The 17,426-nt window shown below is 66.1% G+C and overlaps 1 protein-coding gene across 1 annotated transcript in view; it reads left to right on the top strand.

Annotated features, from left to right (window-relative positions):
* Positions 1 to 17,426, top strand: part of Sardh (sarcosine dehydrogenase) — a 42,623-nt gene that overhangs the window by 9,461 nt on the left and 15,736 nt on the right. The window contains 7 exon segments of the mRNA XM_048348851.1: positions 7,075 to 7,101; positions 7,104 to 7,130; positions 7,133 to 7,159; positions 7,478 to 7,568; positions 10,900 to 11,041; positions 11,207 to 11,311; positions 12,770 to 12,883. Coding sequence (XP_048204808.1) covers positions 7,075 to 7,101; positions 7,104 to 7,130; positions 7,133 to 7,159; positions 7,478 to 7,568; positions 10,900 to 11,041; positions 11,207 to 11,311; positions 12,770 to 12,883 — 533 coding nt within the window.

The following is a 17,426-nucleotide window of genomic DNA, read 5'->3' as shown; positions in this document are numbered from 1 at the left end:
GGGGCGATCCGGTGTCCCGGGCGTGTGCGGGGCTGAGGTGGGGGTGATCTGTGTCCCGGGTGTGTGTGGGGCTGAGGTGGGGGTGATCCGTGTCCGGGCAGTGTGCGGGGCTGAGGTGGGGGCGATCCGTGTCCGGGCGTGTGCGGGGTGAGGTAGGGGTGATCCGTGTCCCGGGTGTGTGTGGGGCTGAGGTGTGTGGGCTGAGGTGGGGGCGATCCGTGTTCCGGGTGTGTGCGGGCTGAGGTGGGGTGATCTGTGTTCCGGTGTGTGCGGGGCTGAGGTGGGGGTGATCCGTTGTTCCGGGTGTGTGCGGGGCTTGAGGTGGGGTGATCCGTGTCCCGGGCGTGTGCAGGCTGAGGTGGGGGGTGGTCCGTGTCCGGGTGTGTGTGGGGCTGAGGTGTGCGGGCTGAGGTGGGGGCGATCCGTGTTCCGGGTGTGTGCGGGACTGAGGTGGGGGTGATCTGTGTTCCGGGTGTGTGTGGGGCTGAGTGGGGGCGATCCGTGTCCCGGGCGTGTGCGGGGCTGAGGTGGGGGTGGTCCGTGTCCCGGGTGTGTGTGGGGCTGAGGTGTGCGGGCTGAGGTGGGGGCGATCCGTGTTCCGGGTGTGTGCGGGGCTGAGGTGGGGGTGATCCGTGTTCCGGGTGTGTGCGGGGCTGAGGTGGGGGTGATCCGTGTTCCGGTGTGTGCGGGGCTGAGGTGGGGTGATCTGTGTTCCGGGTGTGTGCGGGGCTGAGGTGGGGTGATCCGTGTTCCGGGTGTGTGCGGGGCTGAGGTGGGGGCGATCCGTGTCCCGGGCGGTGGTGCGGGGCTGAGGTGGGGGTGGTCCGTGTCCCGGGTGTGTGTGGGGCTGAGGTGTGCGGGCTGAGGTGGGGGCGATCCGTGTCCCGGGCGTGTGCGGGGCTGAGGTGGGGGTGGTCCGTGTCCCGGGTGTGTGTGGGGCTGAGGTGTGCGGGCTGAGGTGGGGGCGATCCGTGTCCCGGGGCGTGTGCGGGGCTGAGGTGGGGGGTGATCTGTGTCCCGGGTGTGTGTGGGGCTGAGGTGGGGGTGATCCGTGTCCCGGGCGTGTGCGGGGCTGAGGTGGGGGCGATCCGTGTTCCTGGCGTGTGCGGGGTGAGGTGGGGGGTGATCCGTGTCCCGGGTGTGTGTGGGCTGAGGTGTGTGGGCTGAGGTGGGGGCGATCCGTGTTCCGGGTGTGTGTGGGGCTGAGGTGGGGGCGATCCGTGTTCCGGGTGTGTGCGGGGCTGAGGTGGGGGTGATCTGTGTTCCGGGCGTGTGCGGGGCTGAGGTGGGGGCGATCCGTGTCCCGGGTGTGTGTGGGGCTGAGGTGTGCGGGCTGAGGTGTGCGGGCTGAGGTGGGGGTGATCCGTGTTCCGGGCGTGTGCGGGGCTGAGGTGGGGGCGGTCCGTGTCCCGGGTGTGTGGTGGGCTGAGGTGTGCGGGCTGAGGTGGGGGCGATCCGTGTTCCGGGTGTGTGCGGGGCTGAGGTGGGGGGTGATCCGTGTTCCGGGTGTGTGCGGGGCTGAGGTGGGGGTGATCCGTGTTCCGGGTGTGTGCGGGGCTGAGGTGGGGGTGATCCGTGTCCCGGGCGTGTGCGGGGCTGAGGTGGGGGTGGTCCGTGTCCCGGGTTGTGTGTGGGGCTGAGGTGTGCGGGCTGAGGTGGGGGCGATCCGTGTTCCGGGTGTGTGCGGGGCTGAGGTGGGGGTGATCCGTGTTCCGGGTGTGTGTGGGGCTGAGGTGGGGGTGATCCGTGTTCCGGGTGTGTGCGGGGCTGAGGTGGGGGTGATCCGTGTTCCGGGTGTGTGCGGGGCTGAGGTGGGGGCGATCCGTGTCCGGGCGTGTGCGGGGCTGAGGTGGGGGTGGTCCGTGTCCCCGGGCGTGTGCGGGGCTGAGGTGGGGGGCGGTCCGTGTCCCGGGTGTGTGTGGGGCTGAGGTGGGGGTGGTCCGTGTCCCGGGCGTGTGCGGGCTGAGGTGGGGGTGATCCGTGTTCCGGGTGTGTGCGGGGCTGAGGTGGGGCGATCCGTGTCCCGGGCGTGTGCGGGGCTGAGGTGGGGGTGGTCCGTGTCCCGGGTGTGTGTGGGGCTGAGGTGTGCGGGCTGAGGTGGGGCGATCCGTGTTCCGGGTGTGTGCGGGGCTGAGGTGGGGGCGATCCGTGTTCCGGGTGTGTGCGGGCTGAGGTGGGGGGTGATCTGTGTTCCGGGTGTGTGCGGGGCTGAGGTGGGGGTGATCCGTGTTCCGGGTGTGTGCGGGGCTGAGGTGGGGGTGATCCGTGTCCCGGGGTGTGTGCGGGGCTGAGGTGGGGTGGTCCGTGTCCCGGGTGTGTGCGGGGCTGAGGTGGGGGCGATCCGTGTCCCGGGTGTGTGCGGGGCTGAGGTGGGGGTGGTCCGTGTCCCGGGTGTGTGTGGGGCTGAGGTGTGCGGGCTGAGGTGGGGGCGATCCGTGTCCCGGGCGTGTGCGGGCTGAGGTGGGGGCGATCCGTGTCCCGGGCGTGTGCAGGGCTGAGGTGGGGGTGATCTGTGTCCCGGGTGTGTGTGGGGCTGAGGTGGGGGTGATCCGTGTCCCGGGCGTGTGCGGGGCTGAGGTGGGGGCGGTCCGTTGTCCCGGTGTGTGTGGGGCTGAGGTGGGGGCGATCCGTGTCCCGGGCGTGTGCGGGGCTGAGGTGGGGGCGGTCCGTGTCCCGGGTGTGTGTGGGGCTGAGGTGTGTGGGCTGAGGTGGGGGCGATCCGTGTTCCGGGTGTGTGTGGGGCTGAGGTGGGGGCGATCCGTGTTCCGGGTGTGTGCGGGGCTGAGGTGGGGGTGATCTGTGTTCCGGGCGTGTGCGGGGCTGAGGTGGGGGTGATCCGTGTCCCGGGCGTGTGCGGGGCTGAGGTGGGGTGATCCGTGTCCCGGGTGTGTGTGGGGCTGAGGTGTGTGGGCTGAGGTGGGGGCGATCCGTGTTCCGGGTGTGTGTGGGGCTGAGGTGGGGGCGATCCGTGTTCTGGGTGTGTGTGGGGCTGAGGTGGGGGTGATCCGTGTTCCGGGTGTGTGTGGGGCTGAGGTGGGGGCGATCCGTGTTCTGGGTGTGTGCGGGGCTGAGGTGGGGGCGATCCGTGTCCCGGGTGTGTGTGGGGCTGAGGTGTGCGGGCTGAGGTGTGCGGGCTGAGGTGGGGGTGATCCGTGTCCCGGGTGTGTGTGGGGCTGAGGTGTGTGGGCTGAGGTGGGGGCGATCCGTGTTCCGGGTGTGTGTGGGGCTGAGGTGGGGGCGATCCGTGTTCTGGGTGTGTGTGGGGCTGAGGTGGGGGTGATCCGTGTTCCGGGTGTGTGTGGGGCTGAGGTGGGGGCGATCCGTGTTCTGGGTGTGTGCGGGGCTGAGGTGGGGGCGATCCGTGTCCCGGGTGTGTGTGGGGCTGAGGTGTGCGGGCTGAGGTGTGCGGGCTGAGGTGGGGGTGATCCGTGTTCCGGGCGTGTGCGGGGCTGAGGTGGGGGCGGTCCGTGTCCCGGGTGTGTGTGGGGCTGAGGTGTGCGGGCTGAGGTGGGGGTGATCCGTGTTCCGGGGTGTGTGCGGGCTGAGGTGGCGGTGGGCTCTGTTGAGTCCTGGGCTTGTGCTAGCGGGCATGGTTCCCCCCCCTCCGGGTTCAGGGGGCCCTGCGCTCTCCCCGCTCTCCCCCGCCCGGCCCTCCCGCCCCTCGGCCGCCGAGGCCCCGTCCTGCTGCAGGCTGACCTCTGTTCTGGCTTCTGGCCTCCAACGCTTCTTCCATCCTGGCTTTCTGTTCCTAGACTCGGCTCACCCCTGGTGTGTGGGGGTCCATTTGTAGAATGGGGAAGGGCTCCCCTGTTCCTGCCGCCCGGGGCTTCTTCGAGAACGCTGGAAGGGCGCAGGCCTTTCTGAGGGGCCGCGTACAGCGTGGCACCCGCCCCACCGCGTGCCGGATCCGGGCCTCCCCGCGGGCCTCCGCCTCCATTCTCTGGGGCTCCAGCCCGGCACGGGGGCCCTGTCCCCACGGCGGGTCAGGGCGCAGGGGCGAGGCCACCATGGGGTCCCGGGAAGGAGGGGGTGCTGGGGAGGCAGGGGCCCAGTCCTGACCTCGGAGCCCCAGGAGAAGAGGGCGAGACCCAGCGGGACTCTGCCAAGCCGGGGCCGGCCGCGCTCACCCACGCTGTCCATGCCCAGGGCTCCCGCCCCAGCGAGGGCACACAGGTGGGCTGTCTGGGGGAAGGGAGTCCGTGCGTGCCAGGCGGGGGCAGGGGGGCGGGCAGCAGGTGGTAGAGCAGAGCAGTCACCCCTCCGCGGCCTGGTAGACTCCCGCGCACATGCCTCCTTCTCCCCGCAGGGGGAGCCCGCGCCCCCAGAGAGCCGGGAACAGAAAGGCAGGGTTAGCCCAGAGCCCGGCGGCGGCTCGCGCCTGTAATCCTAGCTGCTCGGGACCCCGAGATCTCAGGATTGTGGCTCGAAGCCAGCCTGGCAGGAAAGTACCCGGAAGCCTTCGTCTCCAATTAACCAGGAAAAGGCTGGGAGTAGAGGCACGGCCCAAGTGGTGGAGTGCCCGTGCCCTGAGTTCAATCCCCAGCACTGCCACAAATAAACAAGGAGGTCTCAGACCCCGCCCGGCTCTGGGAGCCCCGGGAGCTCCAGTGTTGCTGTCTCTGAGCGGGTGGGGAGTGGGCTGGGGGGCAGAGCACCCGCCTGCAGTGGGCAGGCCGGGCTGGGGGGCGGTGAGGAGCCGGGAGGCGACTTGGCTGTGGTGGTGGAGCGCGCGGCGTCTCCAGCCCAGCCCGCCTCGGTAGGTGCGGCTGGGAGGGGGAAGGAGGGGCGAGGCGGGCGGGGCGAGCGGGGAGTAGCGGGGACACGGAGCTGGCTGTGACTCACCGTCCCCGGGGCTGGCGTGGGCCTGACGGCAGCCGCACAGCACAGGAAGAGTCCCCGGGCTGGGAGCCCCCCGCGGTCCTCTTATTTTAATGAGCCTGGAAAGCCGTTGCTCCCCCGCAAGCTCTATTTTGGGGGCGAGGTGGCCATGAGGACATTCGGCGTCTCCTCTCCTCGTGGCGAGGGGGGTTTGGGGTTTGCGCTGGCCTGGAAACCTGGAGGGAAGGGCAGGGAAGGCTCCGTCCCTACTCAGGGGAGGCTCGGGGGCAGCCGAGCTCACATGCCACACCAGGGGTGCAGACGGACACCCTCCTTCCCGCCGATACACAAATGCGTCCAGCTACTCGCAGCAACCCAGATGCCCCCGCCCAGCCTCCCCCTTGCCCTCGGGGATCTCGTGGGTCCCCGGCCTCCACCCTGGCGCCCGGCCCTCCCTGACGTCCAGTGGAGACTGAGGGAATGACGCTCACCTGGTCCCCCACTGGACCCCCGTCCCCTCTGGCTTCAGTGACCACATTCATGCAGTGCCAGCCCAGGTGACCCATCCCCCCAGCCCAGCCCAGCCCAGGTGACCCATCCCCCCAGCCCAGCCCAGCCCAGGTGACCCATCCCCCCCAGCCCAGCCCAGGTGACCCATCCCCCCAAGCCCAGCCCAGCCTAGAGGACCCATCCCCCCAGCCCAGCCTAGGTGACCCATCCCCCCCAGCCCAGCCCAGCCTAGGTGACCCAGCCCCCCCAGCCCAGCCTAGGTGACCCATCCCCCCAGCCCAGCCTAGGTGACCCATCCCCCCAGCCCAGCTCAGCCTAGGTGACCCATCCCCCCAGCCCAGCCCAGCCTAGGTGACCCATCCCCCCCAGCCCAGCCCAGCCTAGGTGACCCATCCCCCCCAGCCCAGCTCAGCCTAGGTGACCCATCCCCCCAGCCCAGCCCAGCCTAGGTGACCCATCCCCCCAGCCCAGCCCAGCCTAGGTGACCCATCCCCCCAGCCCAGCCCAGCCTAGGGGACCCATCCCCCCCAGCCCAGCCCAGCCTAGGTGACCCAGCCCCCCCCAGCCCAGCCCAGCCTAGGTGACCCATCCCCCCAGCCCAGCCCAGCCTAGGTGACCCATCCCCCCAGCCCAGCCCAGCCCAGGTGACCCATCCCCCCCAGCCCAGCCCAGCCTAGGTGACCCATCCCCCCCAGCCCTGGCTTCACACCCCCCCGCAGTCCCCATCTGAACACGCAGGAAACAGCACCACGAGAGGCAGTGCACACAGTGTGCTCACACTTGGCGGAATTTTTACAGCGTGGTTTGAAATACTGCTTCACCTCTTTGTGTGTGTACAAGTGTGCTCATGTGTGTGCTGGTCCTAGGACTTGAACCCAGGGCCTGGGCGCTGTCCCTTAGCTCTTTTGCGCAGGGCTAGTGCTGTACCACTCAAACCACAGCTCCCCCTCTGGTTCTGGGGTGGTTCGCTGGCGATCAGAGGCTCACCCAGGCTGGCTCTGAACCTCAGCCCTCAGGTCTCAGTCTCCTGGGTAGCCAGGGTTTCAGGCCTGTGTCACGGCACCCGACTGCTCATGTCCATTTCCTGTCAGCGGATGTGACGTTCTGACTTTGGGGTCCGGTGCCAGTACCTGGGCACACAGCCCTCTGCGTCTGTCTGAGGGACAAGCTGTCCGGTCCCGCGGGCCGGCCTCCTCCGCCATGGTGTCCCGGTTCTACATGTGTGTGCACAGCAGGCATGAGCCCGGGCGCGGCTCCGTTTGTTTGATCCGAGGGAGGCTCTTTCTCCCTCCCTCCCTCCCTCCTCCCTCCCTCCCTCCCTCCCTCCCTCCCTCCCCCCTCCCTCCTCCCCACAGTATCCACCCAGCACCCATCTTGCTGGGCTCTGTGTTAGGACGGTCGTGAGGCCCGGCCCGGCCCGGCTGCCCTGAGGAGAGGGAGGATGTGGAGCCGTCCCGGGCTGGGACGGTCCCGGGGGCGTGACGGAGGGGATCCCCTCGAGGGTGGGGTGCCCCCGCTTGGGGCAGAGCCGGTCAGCTGCAGGCGGGCCGCGCTGGCCATGGCTCCCTAGTGCTCCGGGGCCGGCGAGCCGCGGCCGTCGCGGGGGCTCCCGGGAGGAAGGGGGTGCTGGGGCGGGTCTGGAGAGCAGAGGACTCCCTGGTCCCGCCCCCCTGCCGTCTTGGGGACCCCATCCTAAGTGCCCGTGAACGGGAGGGAGGCTCAAGTCTCCCCATCCATCCCTTTCAGAATCCTTCACCCCTGACCACAAACCCCTGATGGGGAGGCGCCTGAGCTCCGCGGCTTCTCCTGGGCTGTGGCTTCAACAGTGCTGGTGAGTGGGCTCCCTGGGGGTGGGGGGGTGGGGGGCCCCCCAGTGCTGGGCGTGGGTCCCTCCTGGGGGGGGCTGGGGGCGTGGCGTGGGGTCCCTGGGGGCGGGGCGTGGGTCCCTCCAGTGCTGGGCATGGGTCCCTCCTGGGGGGGCTGTGGCGGGGCGTGGGTCCCCCCAGTGCTGGGCATTGGGTCCTCCCAGTGCTGGCGTGGGTCTCTCCTGGGGGGCTGGGGGCGGGGCGTGGGGTCCCTGGGGGCTGGGTGGGGGCTGGGGCGGGGCTCCCGGGTGCTGACTCCGGTCCGTCGGTTCTTCTCTCGGCAGGGATGATGCTGGGCGGGGGCTGTGGGCAGGAGCTGGCTCACTGGGTCATCCACGGGCGTCCAGAGAAGGACATGTACGGCTATGACATCAGGCGAGTGTGTCCCCCGGGTCCCCAGGGCAGGCCGCCCCCCCACCGTGCCCCGCCACGGTGCAGGACTTGGCCATGGGTCTGGGCAGCACTCAGGACACACCTGAGCCGGGCCTGGACGGGCGTGGATGACAATTGTCCGCTGCCCCGGTGGCCCTCGGTGGCCCTCGGTGGCCCTCGGTCTCCTGTGACTTGGGCCTTCTTCGCGGGGAAGGGCAGCGCCCCCGGCCCCAGCTCTCCTCCTAGGGGTTCTCCAAGGGCGCTGTCCTGAGCCTGCGGCAGGGACCTGCGGCCCGGGCTGTGCTGGGCCCCTCGGGGACGTTGGCGGGGCAGCCGGGCAGGAGGCGGCCCTGGGGGACCCCGGGGGGAGCCGGTGTCCGCTGGCTGACACGCAGGCCCTGAGCTGTCACCTCCTGTCGGCTGGGAGGTCCGCTCCGCGGAGGAATGTTCCAGAAATGGTAGAGCTGCACCGGGCCTCCGATCCCTCCTGCGGCACGCAGCAGAGCAGAGCAGAGCAGCAGCCTGGAGTCACCCCGCTGGGCCGGGGAGCCGCGTGGGTCCCGGCCTCCCCGAGGCAGGGCACCGCATGGCTGGGGTCACTTGTCCCCGCTGCGGCACCCCGGGCGGTCAGACCCCGGGCGCGAGCCAGGGGACACGGAGCCAGTCCCCGGGGCGGAGGGAGGCCGAGGGAAATGTCCGCACCACTCACGTCTCCTCTGTGCGCGTTGTCTCCTGGAGCGTCGCCCGTGCGTGACCTCGGAAGGTCAGGCGTGCCGGTCCCCGCGTCCTACTGTAGGACGTGAGCTCGGCGAGGGGCGTGCCCGGTGGGAGGAGCCACGGGCCCCCGCCGAGTGCAGGCTCCCGGGCCCGCTGGGCACCCGCTGGCGTCTGGACCGGGCCGGTGCCTCCCTCTCGGCAGGGGCAGAGGGCAGGGGGGTCTGGCACCTGCTCCCCCTCCCGCCAGCTGTGCAGCCCTGAGCGGCTGCTCTCCTTCTGTGAAGTGTGGACAAGGCCCCGCCCGGTGGGTGCACGCTGGGTCCCCCTCCTAACCACCCAGGCAGGAGCCTGGACCACAGGTCAGGATAACCAGGAGAGGCCTTAGGCCTGTGTGTGGTGGGGGGGATGGGGCTCTGGCCCATGGCTCCAGCAAAAATGGTGGCCATGTCCCTGTGGGCCACAGGGAATGACGGACCCCAAACTCCATCCTCCTGCTGCTGGCATCTGCTGGCACCCCAGCCAAGCTGAGGGTCCCACCCCTCCCTGCCCCCACCCAGAGTCCCTAGGCAGAACGAGCCCCACCCCCTCCCCCAGCACTGTTGGAGCCCAGGGGCTGGCTGGCCCTCTGAGCCCCGGGCCCTCCAATGTGAAAGGCCTCGCACAGAGCCTGGGCTGGGGGGGGGGGGAGGGCTGGAGGGCTGGGGGGATGGGTGGCCCGGTGTTGGGAGGGGCCCTGACCGGGACAGGCAGGAGTCCAGCCCCAGCCTCAGGCTCTGCGGCTGCGTCGTGGACACCAGGTGGTGTCGCTGGTGGGTGGCCCGTCCCCACACAGGCCCTCCGAGGGCGCATGGGGGGGGTGGAGTGGAGCTGGCCCCCGGCAGGGCTGGGCATGGCGGGCCCGGCCCCGAGTGAGGATGGGTCCTCTGAGAGGCTCCGCCCCGCCGGGCCCCCAGTGAGCCCAGCCATCCACCCAGTCTTGGACCGTAGACTCTGGGGGCTCAGCTGGGAGGTCATTAGGGTAATGACTTCACAGTGGCAGGAGGGAAGGAGAGGGAAGGGGACCAGGGCTCTGCAGCTTGCTGCTGCTGCTGCTGCTGCTGCTGGTGTGTGTGTGTGTGTGTGTGTGTGTGTGTGTGTCTGCACCTGCACGTGAGTACTGGGTCTCGAACTCAGGGCCTGGGTGCTGTCCTTTAGCGTGTTTGCTCAAGGCTTGCCCTCCACCCTTTGAGTCACACCTCCACTTCTGGCTTTGGGCTGGTTCATTGGAGATAAGAGTCTCCTGCCAGGTTGGCTTTGAACTGGGATCCTCATGTCTCCGCCTCCTGGGTCACTAGGATTACAGGTGTGAGCCACACGGTGCCTGGCTGGGTGGCTGCCCTTAAGCGTGCTCTCTTTCTTTTTGTGGCGATGAGGTGGAATCCAGGGCCTCACACGCGCTAGGTGAGCGCTGTCCCCCGAGACACACCCCAGCTCCCCTAAAGAGCCTTTACCCGGACTTCTGCCAGGTCCCTTGGGAGCTCGGAGTCCTTCCTTCCAGGGGCCACTCAGAGGCGGGGTGGCAAGGTCAGGGCCAGAGCCCTGTTGGGAGTAAGGACTGCACTGGGCTATGGGCTCCTAGTGTTCCACTGCCCGGCAGCTAGGGCGGAGGGGGGTCACTGGTGCGGAGCAGACAGGTGAGGAGCTGATAGGTGCAGAGCAGACAGGTGAGGAGCTGGGTCACAGGTGAGGAGCTGACAGGTGAGGGGCTGGGTCACAGGTGAGGAGCTGGGTCACAGGTGAGGAGCTGGGTCACAGATGAGGAGCAGACAGGTGAGGAGCTGGGTCACAGATGAGGAGCTGACAGGTGAGGGGCTGGGTCACAGGTGAGGAGCTGACAGGTGAGGAGCTGGGTCACAGGTGAGGAGCTGGGTCACAGGTGAGGAGCAGACAGGTGAGGAGCTGGGTCACAGGTGAGGAGCTGACAGGTGAGGGGCTGGGTCACAGGTGAGGAGCTGGGTCACAGGTGAGGAGCTGACAGGTGAGGGGCTGGGTCACAGGTGAGGAGCTGGGTCACAGGTGAGGAGCTGACAGGTGAGGGGCTGGGTCACAGGTGAGAAGCTGGGTCACAGGTGAGGAGCAGAATTCTCAGGTTTGGGATCCAACCCAGGAAGGGCTCCAGCTGAAGGCCTGGGGGCGTAGCCCTGATGGGAGGGGAGAGAGAGAGAGAGGGAGAGGGAGAGGGAGAGGGAGAGGGAGAGGAGACTCGCACTAGGGGTTGTGTTCCAAGGGGGTGTGGCCTTCTGGGGCGTGTCCAGCAGAGGTGTGGCCTGTGTGGGGGCGAGGCCTGTGTTGGGGCGTGTCTGATGGGGGTGTGGCCTCTGTTGGGGCATGCTGGGAAGGGGCGTGGGCCTGTGTCGGGGGCGTGGCCTGTATCGGGTCGTGTCAGGCAGGGGCGTGGCCTGTGTCGGGGGCGTGGCCTGAGTCGGGGCGTGTCGGGCAGGAGCGTGGCCAGTATCGGGGGCATGGCCTGCGTTGGGGGCGTGGCCTGTGTCGGGCAGGGGCGTGGCCTGCGTCGGGGGCGTGGCCACCCTCTGGCTAGGCAGTCCAGGGGCTGACCCTGCGCTCCGGGTGGCGACAGGCGCTTCCACCACTCCCTCACCGACCACCCGCGTTGGATCCGGGAGCGCAGCCACGAGTCCTACGCCAAGAACTACTCCGTGGTCTTCCCCCACGACGAGCCGCTGGCGGGGCGCAACATGAGGAGGGACCCCCTGCACGAGGTACCCGGGTCTCCCGGGCGGAGGCCGGCGCTGGGGGCCCTGGCGGAGGCGCGCGGGGCCGGGGGCCGGGCGCTGAGCACCGGGCCCTGGCCGTCCTCCGTGGTCGGGGGGCTGCGGGGGCTTGGGCTGCTCCGGCCCGGAGTGAAGGGCGCTGTCTCCTGCCAGGAGCTGCTTGGACAAGGCTGCGTGTTCCAGGAGCGGCAGGGCTGGGAGCGGCCCGGATGGTTCAGCCCCCGGGGGGGCGTCTCCGGTGAGTCCCCGCCCTGGCCAGCCTGCCCGCCCTGTGGGTGGCGCCCCGCGCGCCCGGGCTGAGAGGGGCCCACACCCCGTGGGAAAGCGAAGCTTCCCCAGGTTGCAGGCGCCCGATGCAGCACCCAGCACCCAGCACCCAGCCCGTCCTCACGCCACTTCCTGCTTATTTTAGGCAACTCCAACTGTTCGTTTATGTCGGTAGGAGGCCGGCCGGTGGGTGGCTTTAGTGCCTCCATGTGTTTAGTTTACCCACTGAGATGTTCCAACCTGGCCTCTGGGGCTCCCCTGGGGCTCCCCAGCCCTGTCGGGAGGGGCCCTCGGGTGTGGGTTGCAACCCAAGGCTTTCCCTTTGATCTCTTGCACACTGACCCCTCCGGGCTGCGCCCTCTTCCATCTCCATAGCAACTCAGGGCCATGACCCACTCTGGAGCATCTTTAGGGGAGCCAGAGCCAGACCCGGACAGAGGGCCCGGCCCAGGGTTCCTGAGGAGAGTGCAGAGGAGAGGCTGGCCCGGAAACCTCCCGCCTTTGAGCCCGCAAGTCCCTGATCCCCGAGCTCTGAGCAGCATGGGGGGATGGGGCGGGGATCAGAATCCTTTGGTGTCTGGATGAGCAGGCTTTGGGGGCCACCCAGAGCCAGCCCGAGGCCCGCAGCTGGCGGGGTGTCCTGTGGGGGACTCCAGGGGCTTGAGCTGGGCTGGCAGCACCTCCTACCCTCTCACCCGTGAGGGAGCATGAGCAGGAGGCGGCTCTCACTCACAGGGGCCGGGGCCAGCATTAGGACAAGGGCGTCAGAAGGAGCAGAAGCCAGAGGGCCCGGGGTGGCAGGCCGAGCGGAGGTGGGCAGTGCCCAGGGCCAAGGCCATGGTGGAGGAGCCGAACCCGGAGCCCATCCTCACGCCAGCCCAGTCTCACGCCATGAGCTCTGCGTGGACACATTGAAGCCCTCTCTCTACCTCAGTTTCCTCATTTGCAAAAGGGCTGCCCCCACCAGGCGTGTGGATACTTCGGAGCTTTTGGGGAGTGGGGCTTGGGTTCTGGGTTGCCGTGGCGACGGCATCGAGGGCCATCCCCGCACACACCTGTACCCCCTTCCCAGCCGCCCTGGCGCCAGGCGGGGGTGCCGACGGTGCCCGGGGTCCTCTGAACCCCGCTCCTGCCGGTCCCCCTCCTCGGGACCACATCTCCGCTCTCAGACGCGGCACCAAGGGGACCGAGGTGTCGCGTGTGCAGCTGTTTGCGTGCTGTGAACCGCCCGGCCCCCCTCCCGTGTCCCTGACCCTCTCACCCACAGAAGGGGACTTGCTGAGGACCTAGCCTGTGTGTGGAGGGGGTGGGAGAACGAGAGAGACCGGAGGGAGGGAGGGAGGAAAGAGGAAAGGCAGAAGGGAGGAGGAGGGAAGGGAAGAGAAAGGACAGGAGGAGGAAGGCGGAAGGGGGAACGGAAGGGGATGACGCGTGTGTCTTCTGCCCCAGGTCCTCGACTACGACTACTACGGGGCCTACGGGCATCCTGCACACCAGGGCTACGCCTACAGCCGCCTGCTGGAGGACGAGTACACGTTCGAGTTCCCTCCCCACCACCACGTGGTGAGCACCCCCCCGCCCCCCCCCGGGCACACCCAAGAGGCCTGGGTGGGTCCTGCTGCCCAAGGGTGCAGGCCCTGCCAGCTCGGGGTCTTCCCTCCCGCGGCCTTTACCGCTCCCTCCCCAATTCCACAGGGATGGCACGGCGCCCTCCTGACCTCTCCCCTCCTACCTCTGCGCCACAGTGCTGCCCAGCTGGGTTGGGGGTCAGTGCTGCTGCTGGGGCAGCGGGAGCCAGGGTGAGGCAGAGCATGCTGGGTAGGCCGCGTGGTCCGGGCCGGGAGCATGCTGGGTAGGCCTCGAGGCCCGGGCCGGGAGCATGCTGGGTAGGGAGCATGCCGGGTAGGCCGCGTGGCCCGGGCCAGGGCCCTGTGTGAGACTCTGTGAGGGAGGGGCTCCTCTTCCTGGTGGCGCAGTCGGTCCAGGACCAGGTGGGCTTGCTGACGTGGGCATCAGGCTCGGGGGGGGGGCTCCCCCCGGGGATCCAGCAGAGGGGACGGGCCAGGGCGGGGGACGTCTGTGTGGGGCGGGCAGAAGCCCAGCTCTAAGAGTGGGCTGGTGAGGCGTCCCCTGGCCCGAGCACACCGAGGTCAAGGTGACCGGCGTCAGGCCAGGCCCGCCCCCCAGGGCAAGGACAGCTTGGGAGCACGGCAGGGGGGGCTGGTGCCCGGGGAGGGGGTGGTCGGTGTCCGCTGCCGTCCCACGGGTCTTCAGCGAGGGCCGCGTTGTCATCTCGTCCACCCCACCAGCCCCGGAGGCACGGGAGCGTCGATTCCCGCCGTCAGGGAGCCGCGCCTGCCGGGGTCTGGGAGGCGGGAGGGGAGGGAGGGGAGGCCTGTTCCTCCAGAAGGCTGGCAGCTGCAGGGCCGGCTGCGTGCCCAGTCCCGGGGCCGCCTCCAGGGAGTGCACGGGCTGCGTCTGGCACCTCGGCGCGGCGGGCGAGCGGTGTGGCGGGACTCCCGGGCCTCCTTGGGGGGGGGGTGGTGGTGCGGGGAGCTCGGGGGAGCTGCCAGCCTGGCTGCGCTGCTGCTTCATCCGGCCTTCGCGGACGCGGCGAGACGGAGACGTGCGGCACGCACCCCGTCCCCGCGCTGGCGGCTCCCGCAGGCGCCCGGGAAGCGGAGTTCCCGCAGCCCCGAGGGGGGAGGCGCAGCGGGGAGCGGATGTTCCCGTCTCCTCCTCGGGGTCGGCCACGCAGGTGCCCAGTGCTGCAGACTCGGAAAGAAGACTTAAAACTCCTGGCGACGTCCGGCTCAGCTCCCTTCCTTCCCCTCTGCTCGGCGCGTGCTTCCGGTGTTCCGTGTCCGAGTCCAACGCGAAGCCGTAGACGTGTGCTTCCATGACTCCTCCGGAAGGCTTCCACTTTAACTATGTTGTTGTTATTATTATTATTCCAATGCAACTCAGGTTTCTGAGCTAAATTTTGTGCATGGTGCGAGGGAGGGGTCCATTCCATCGTGTGTGTGTGTGTGTGTGTGCGTGTGTGTGCATGTGTGTGTGCGTGTGTGTGTGCATGTGTGTGCGTGTGCATGTGTGTGTGTGTGTGTGTGCGCCAGTCCTGGAACTTGATCTCAGGGTCTGTGTTCTGTCCCTAAACTGTTTTTTGCTCAAGGCTGGGGCTGTGCCACCTGAGCCACAGCGCCACTTCCAGCTTTTTCCTGGTTCATTGGAGATAAGAGATTCATGGGCTTTTCTTCTCGGGCTGGCTTTGAACCTCGATGCCCAGATCTCAGCCTCCTGAGTGGCTGGGATTACAGGCGTGAGCCGCCAGGGCTTCCCTGGTGACTTAGCCCGGCCTCTGGTTATCTTGGTTTTCCAGTACTGCTTGTGGGAGGCTCTTCATCCCCGTGGGAATCTCTTGGCACCTTTGTTGAAAGCCAATTGACCATGAACACAAAGGTTTGATTTGCAGACTCTCCAGATTTTATCCCATTGGACCATTGATCTGTGTATCTGTCCTTAGGGGCTTTGAAAGAAGTTTGGAAATCAGAAAGCATGAGTATTCCAACTTCGTTCTTCTCCATCATTGCTTTGGATACTTTGATTGCTGGAGAATTGTGAGGACCGGCTTGTCAGCTGGCTGGGACTTGACGGGGATTATGCTTAACCTACACACTGGTTTGGATGTGTTGTCACTTCATCAATAGCTAACCTTCCCTTCTGCGGGCTTGGGCGTGTTTTCCCATTTACTCAGGTCTTTAAACTCCCTCGAAAACATTTTCTAGGTTGGGTAGTACACATTTGACGTTTCTTTCATCAATCGAATCTCAAGGCGTGTTTATTATTTTTTTATGCCATTGTGAGTGGAATTATTGTCTTCGTCTCCTCCCCAGATTGCTCAGTGTTCACGTAGAGAAGCACAATCGACCTTTTTTTCTTTTTCTTTTTGTACATTGCTCTCGTATCCGTCAATTTGCTGAACTCTTAGTTCCAGCAGTCTTTCTAGTGGGTTCCTAAGCATTTACCTGCCCGTGTTATCCACAGTAGGGACATTGTCAGTTCTTCTTTTCCAAACTGGATGCCTTCGTTTGCTTTTTCCTTGCGTAACTGCCCTGGCCAGGGCATCTCCTGTGGTACGGAGGTGGGTGAGGGTGGAGAAAGCCCGGTTCCTGATCTTGGGACCCCACCCTGTGGGCCGGGGGCTGGGGATGGAACACCATTGGTGTGCCATTGTGAGACTTCTGCAGGCGTTGCTTGCCAGGGTGCGACATGTTGTGTTTGCTGGCCAGGCAGATCTGTCAAATTGTTTTTTTCCTCTGTTGGATGGTAATATGGTTCCTGTCTTTTACTGGATCAAGGTGGTATATGGCGTGAACTGATTTGGGGGTGTTAAGCCAGCCTGGTATTCCTGGGGTAATCCAAGGGCGGTGGTTTCTAATCCTTCCTCTGGGTTCAATTGCTATGTTTTATGGAGGGCATTTGCATCTAGTCTTCAGGGCGTTGGTCTGTGGTTTCTTCTGTCTTTTGTTTCAGCCTCAGCATAGTGCTGGTCACTTAGAATATATCGGGGGGAACATTTCTTACTGTTGTGTTGTTTTTAGAGGACCTTATGAAGGGTTGGCATGACTTCCTTGGAGTATTGCTGTTGTTGTTCTTGTTAGTTATTGTTATTATTAGCAGTCCTGAGGTCTGAACTCAGGACTTGCTGCTGGCTATACCGGCTCTCTACCATTGAGTCACACATCCAGCCCCCCCTTTTTTTTTGCTGGTCTTGGGCCTCAAACTCTGGGCTTGGGTGCTGTCCCTAAGCCTTTGTGCTCAAGGCTAGCATTCTACCACTTGAGCCACAGCTCCACTCCTGGCTTTTTTTTTTCTTTTGGCCAGTCCTGGGCCTTGAACTCAGGGCCTGAGCACTGTCCCTGGCTTCTTTTTGCTCAAGGCTAGCACTCTGCCACTTGAGCCACAGCGCCGCTTCTGGCCGTTTTCTGTATATGTGGTGCTGGGGAATCGAACCCAGGGCCTCATGTATGCGAGGCAAGCACTCTTGCCACTAGGCCATATCCCCAGCCCCACTCCTGGCTTTTTGTGGTTAATTGGAGGTAAGAGTCTCACAGACTATCCTACCTGATTTCAAAGCGTGATCCTCGGCTCTCAGCCTCCTGAGTACCGGGGATTACAGGCGTGATCCCTGGTGCCGCCTGGCTTGCGCTAGTTATTTTGAGATAGAAGCTTCTTGCCCAGGCCTGGGCATGGACCGCAAGACGCCCGTTTTATATGTCCCGTTTTAGCTGGGGTCAGAGGCACATGCCACCATGCCTAGCTTCTTCCAGTGAGATGGAGTCTCGTGGACGTCTCTGTCCAGGGTGGCCTGGAACTGTGATCCTTTAGAACTCAGGCTGAGATGATAGGCGTGTGCCACTGCGCCCCGCAGCTGGGGAGGAGGCATCTTGAGTGCACACCTCGGCTGTCCTGGAGGTGAGACCCTCCCCGTCTCAGCTTCCCGGGTGGTCGACAGGAGCCACTGGCACCTGGCTCTTCTCGGAAGCGGTGGGGAAAGGACGCCCCTGTAGACATCTGGGGCTGGGCGTTCTTGTCTGTGGATCCCGGAAGAACCCACTTAACCTCTGTCTGTGACGGTTCCATGGACATTGTCTGCCCTTCATCCGGTTTCAGAGCCGTGTCTTTCTGGGAAGTTGTCTCTTCCCTTACGGTCTTCTTCTGCAGTCTCCGAATCCTCTGTGGCGTGGGCGGCGATGCCTCCTCTTCTGCTCCTTTCTCCTTTTTGAATAGTCTTACTGTCCTTCGGTAGTCGTAGGAAGGAGCTGCCCCTCCCCTAAGCAGTTTAGGAATCCAGTGAGTGCATCTAGACCAGTGTCACCTCCATCAACATTCTCACCCACCCTTCCTAGCTCACCCCTGCTACGATTTATCTTAATTTCAGGTGATGTATTGAATGTTTGCTATTTGACAAGGCAGTTCATGTGTACCGCGCATCTTGATCCTTGTCATCCATGCCACATCTTCACCCCCTTCGACCCACCCCTTCCCTTACGTTTCTCAATTCTGGGGCGTATGGACGCTGAATTCTTGCCTGCCTTCTTCCCCC

Source organism: Perognathus longimembris, chromosome 1 (genome assembly GCF_023159225.1).
Source record: "Perognathus longimembris pacificus isolate PPM17 chromosome 1, ASM2315922v1, whole genome shotgun sequence".
In the NCBI taxonomy this organism is placed as follows: domain Eukaryota; kingdom Metazoa; phylum Chordata; class Mammalia; order Rodentia; family Heteromyidae; genus Perognathus; species Perognathus longimembris.
This window is presented reverse-complemented; position numbering and strand designations above follow the sequence as displayed.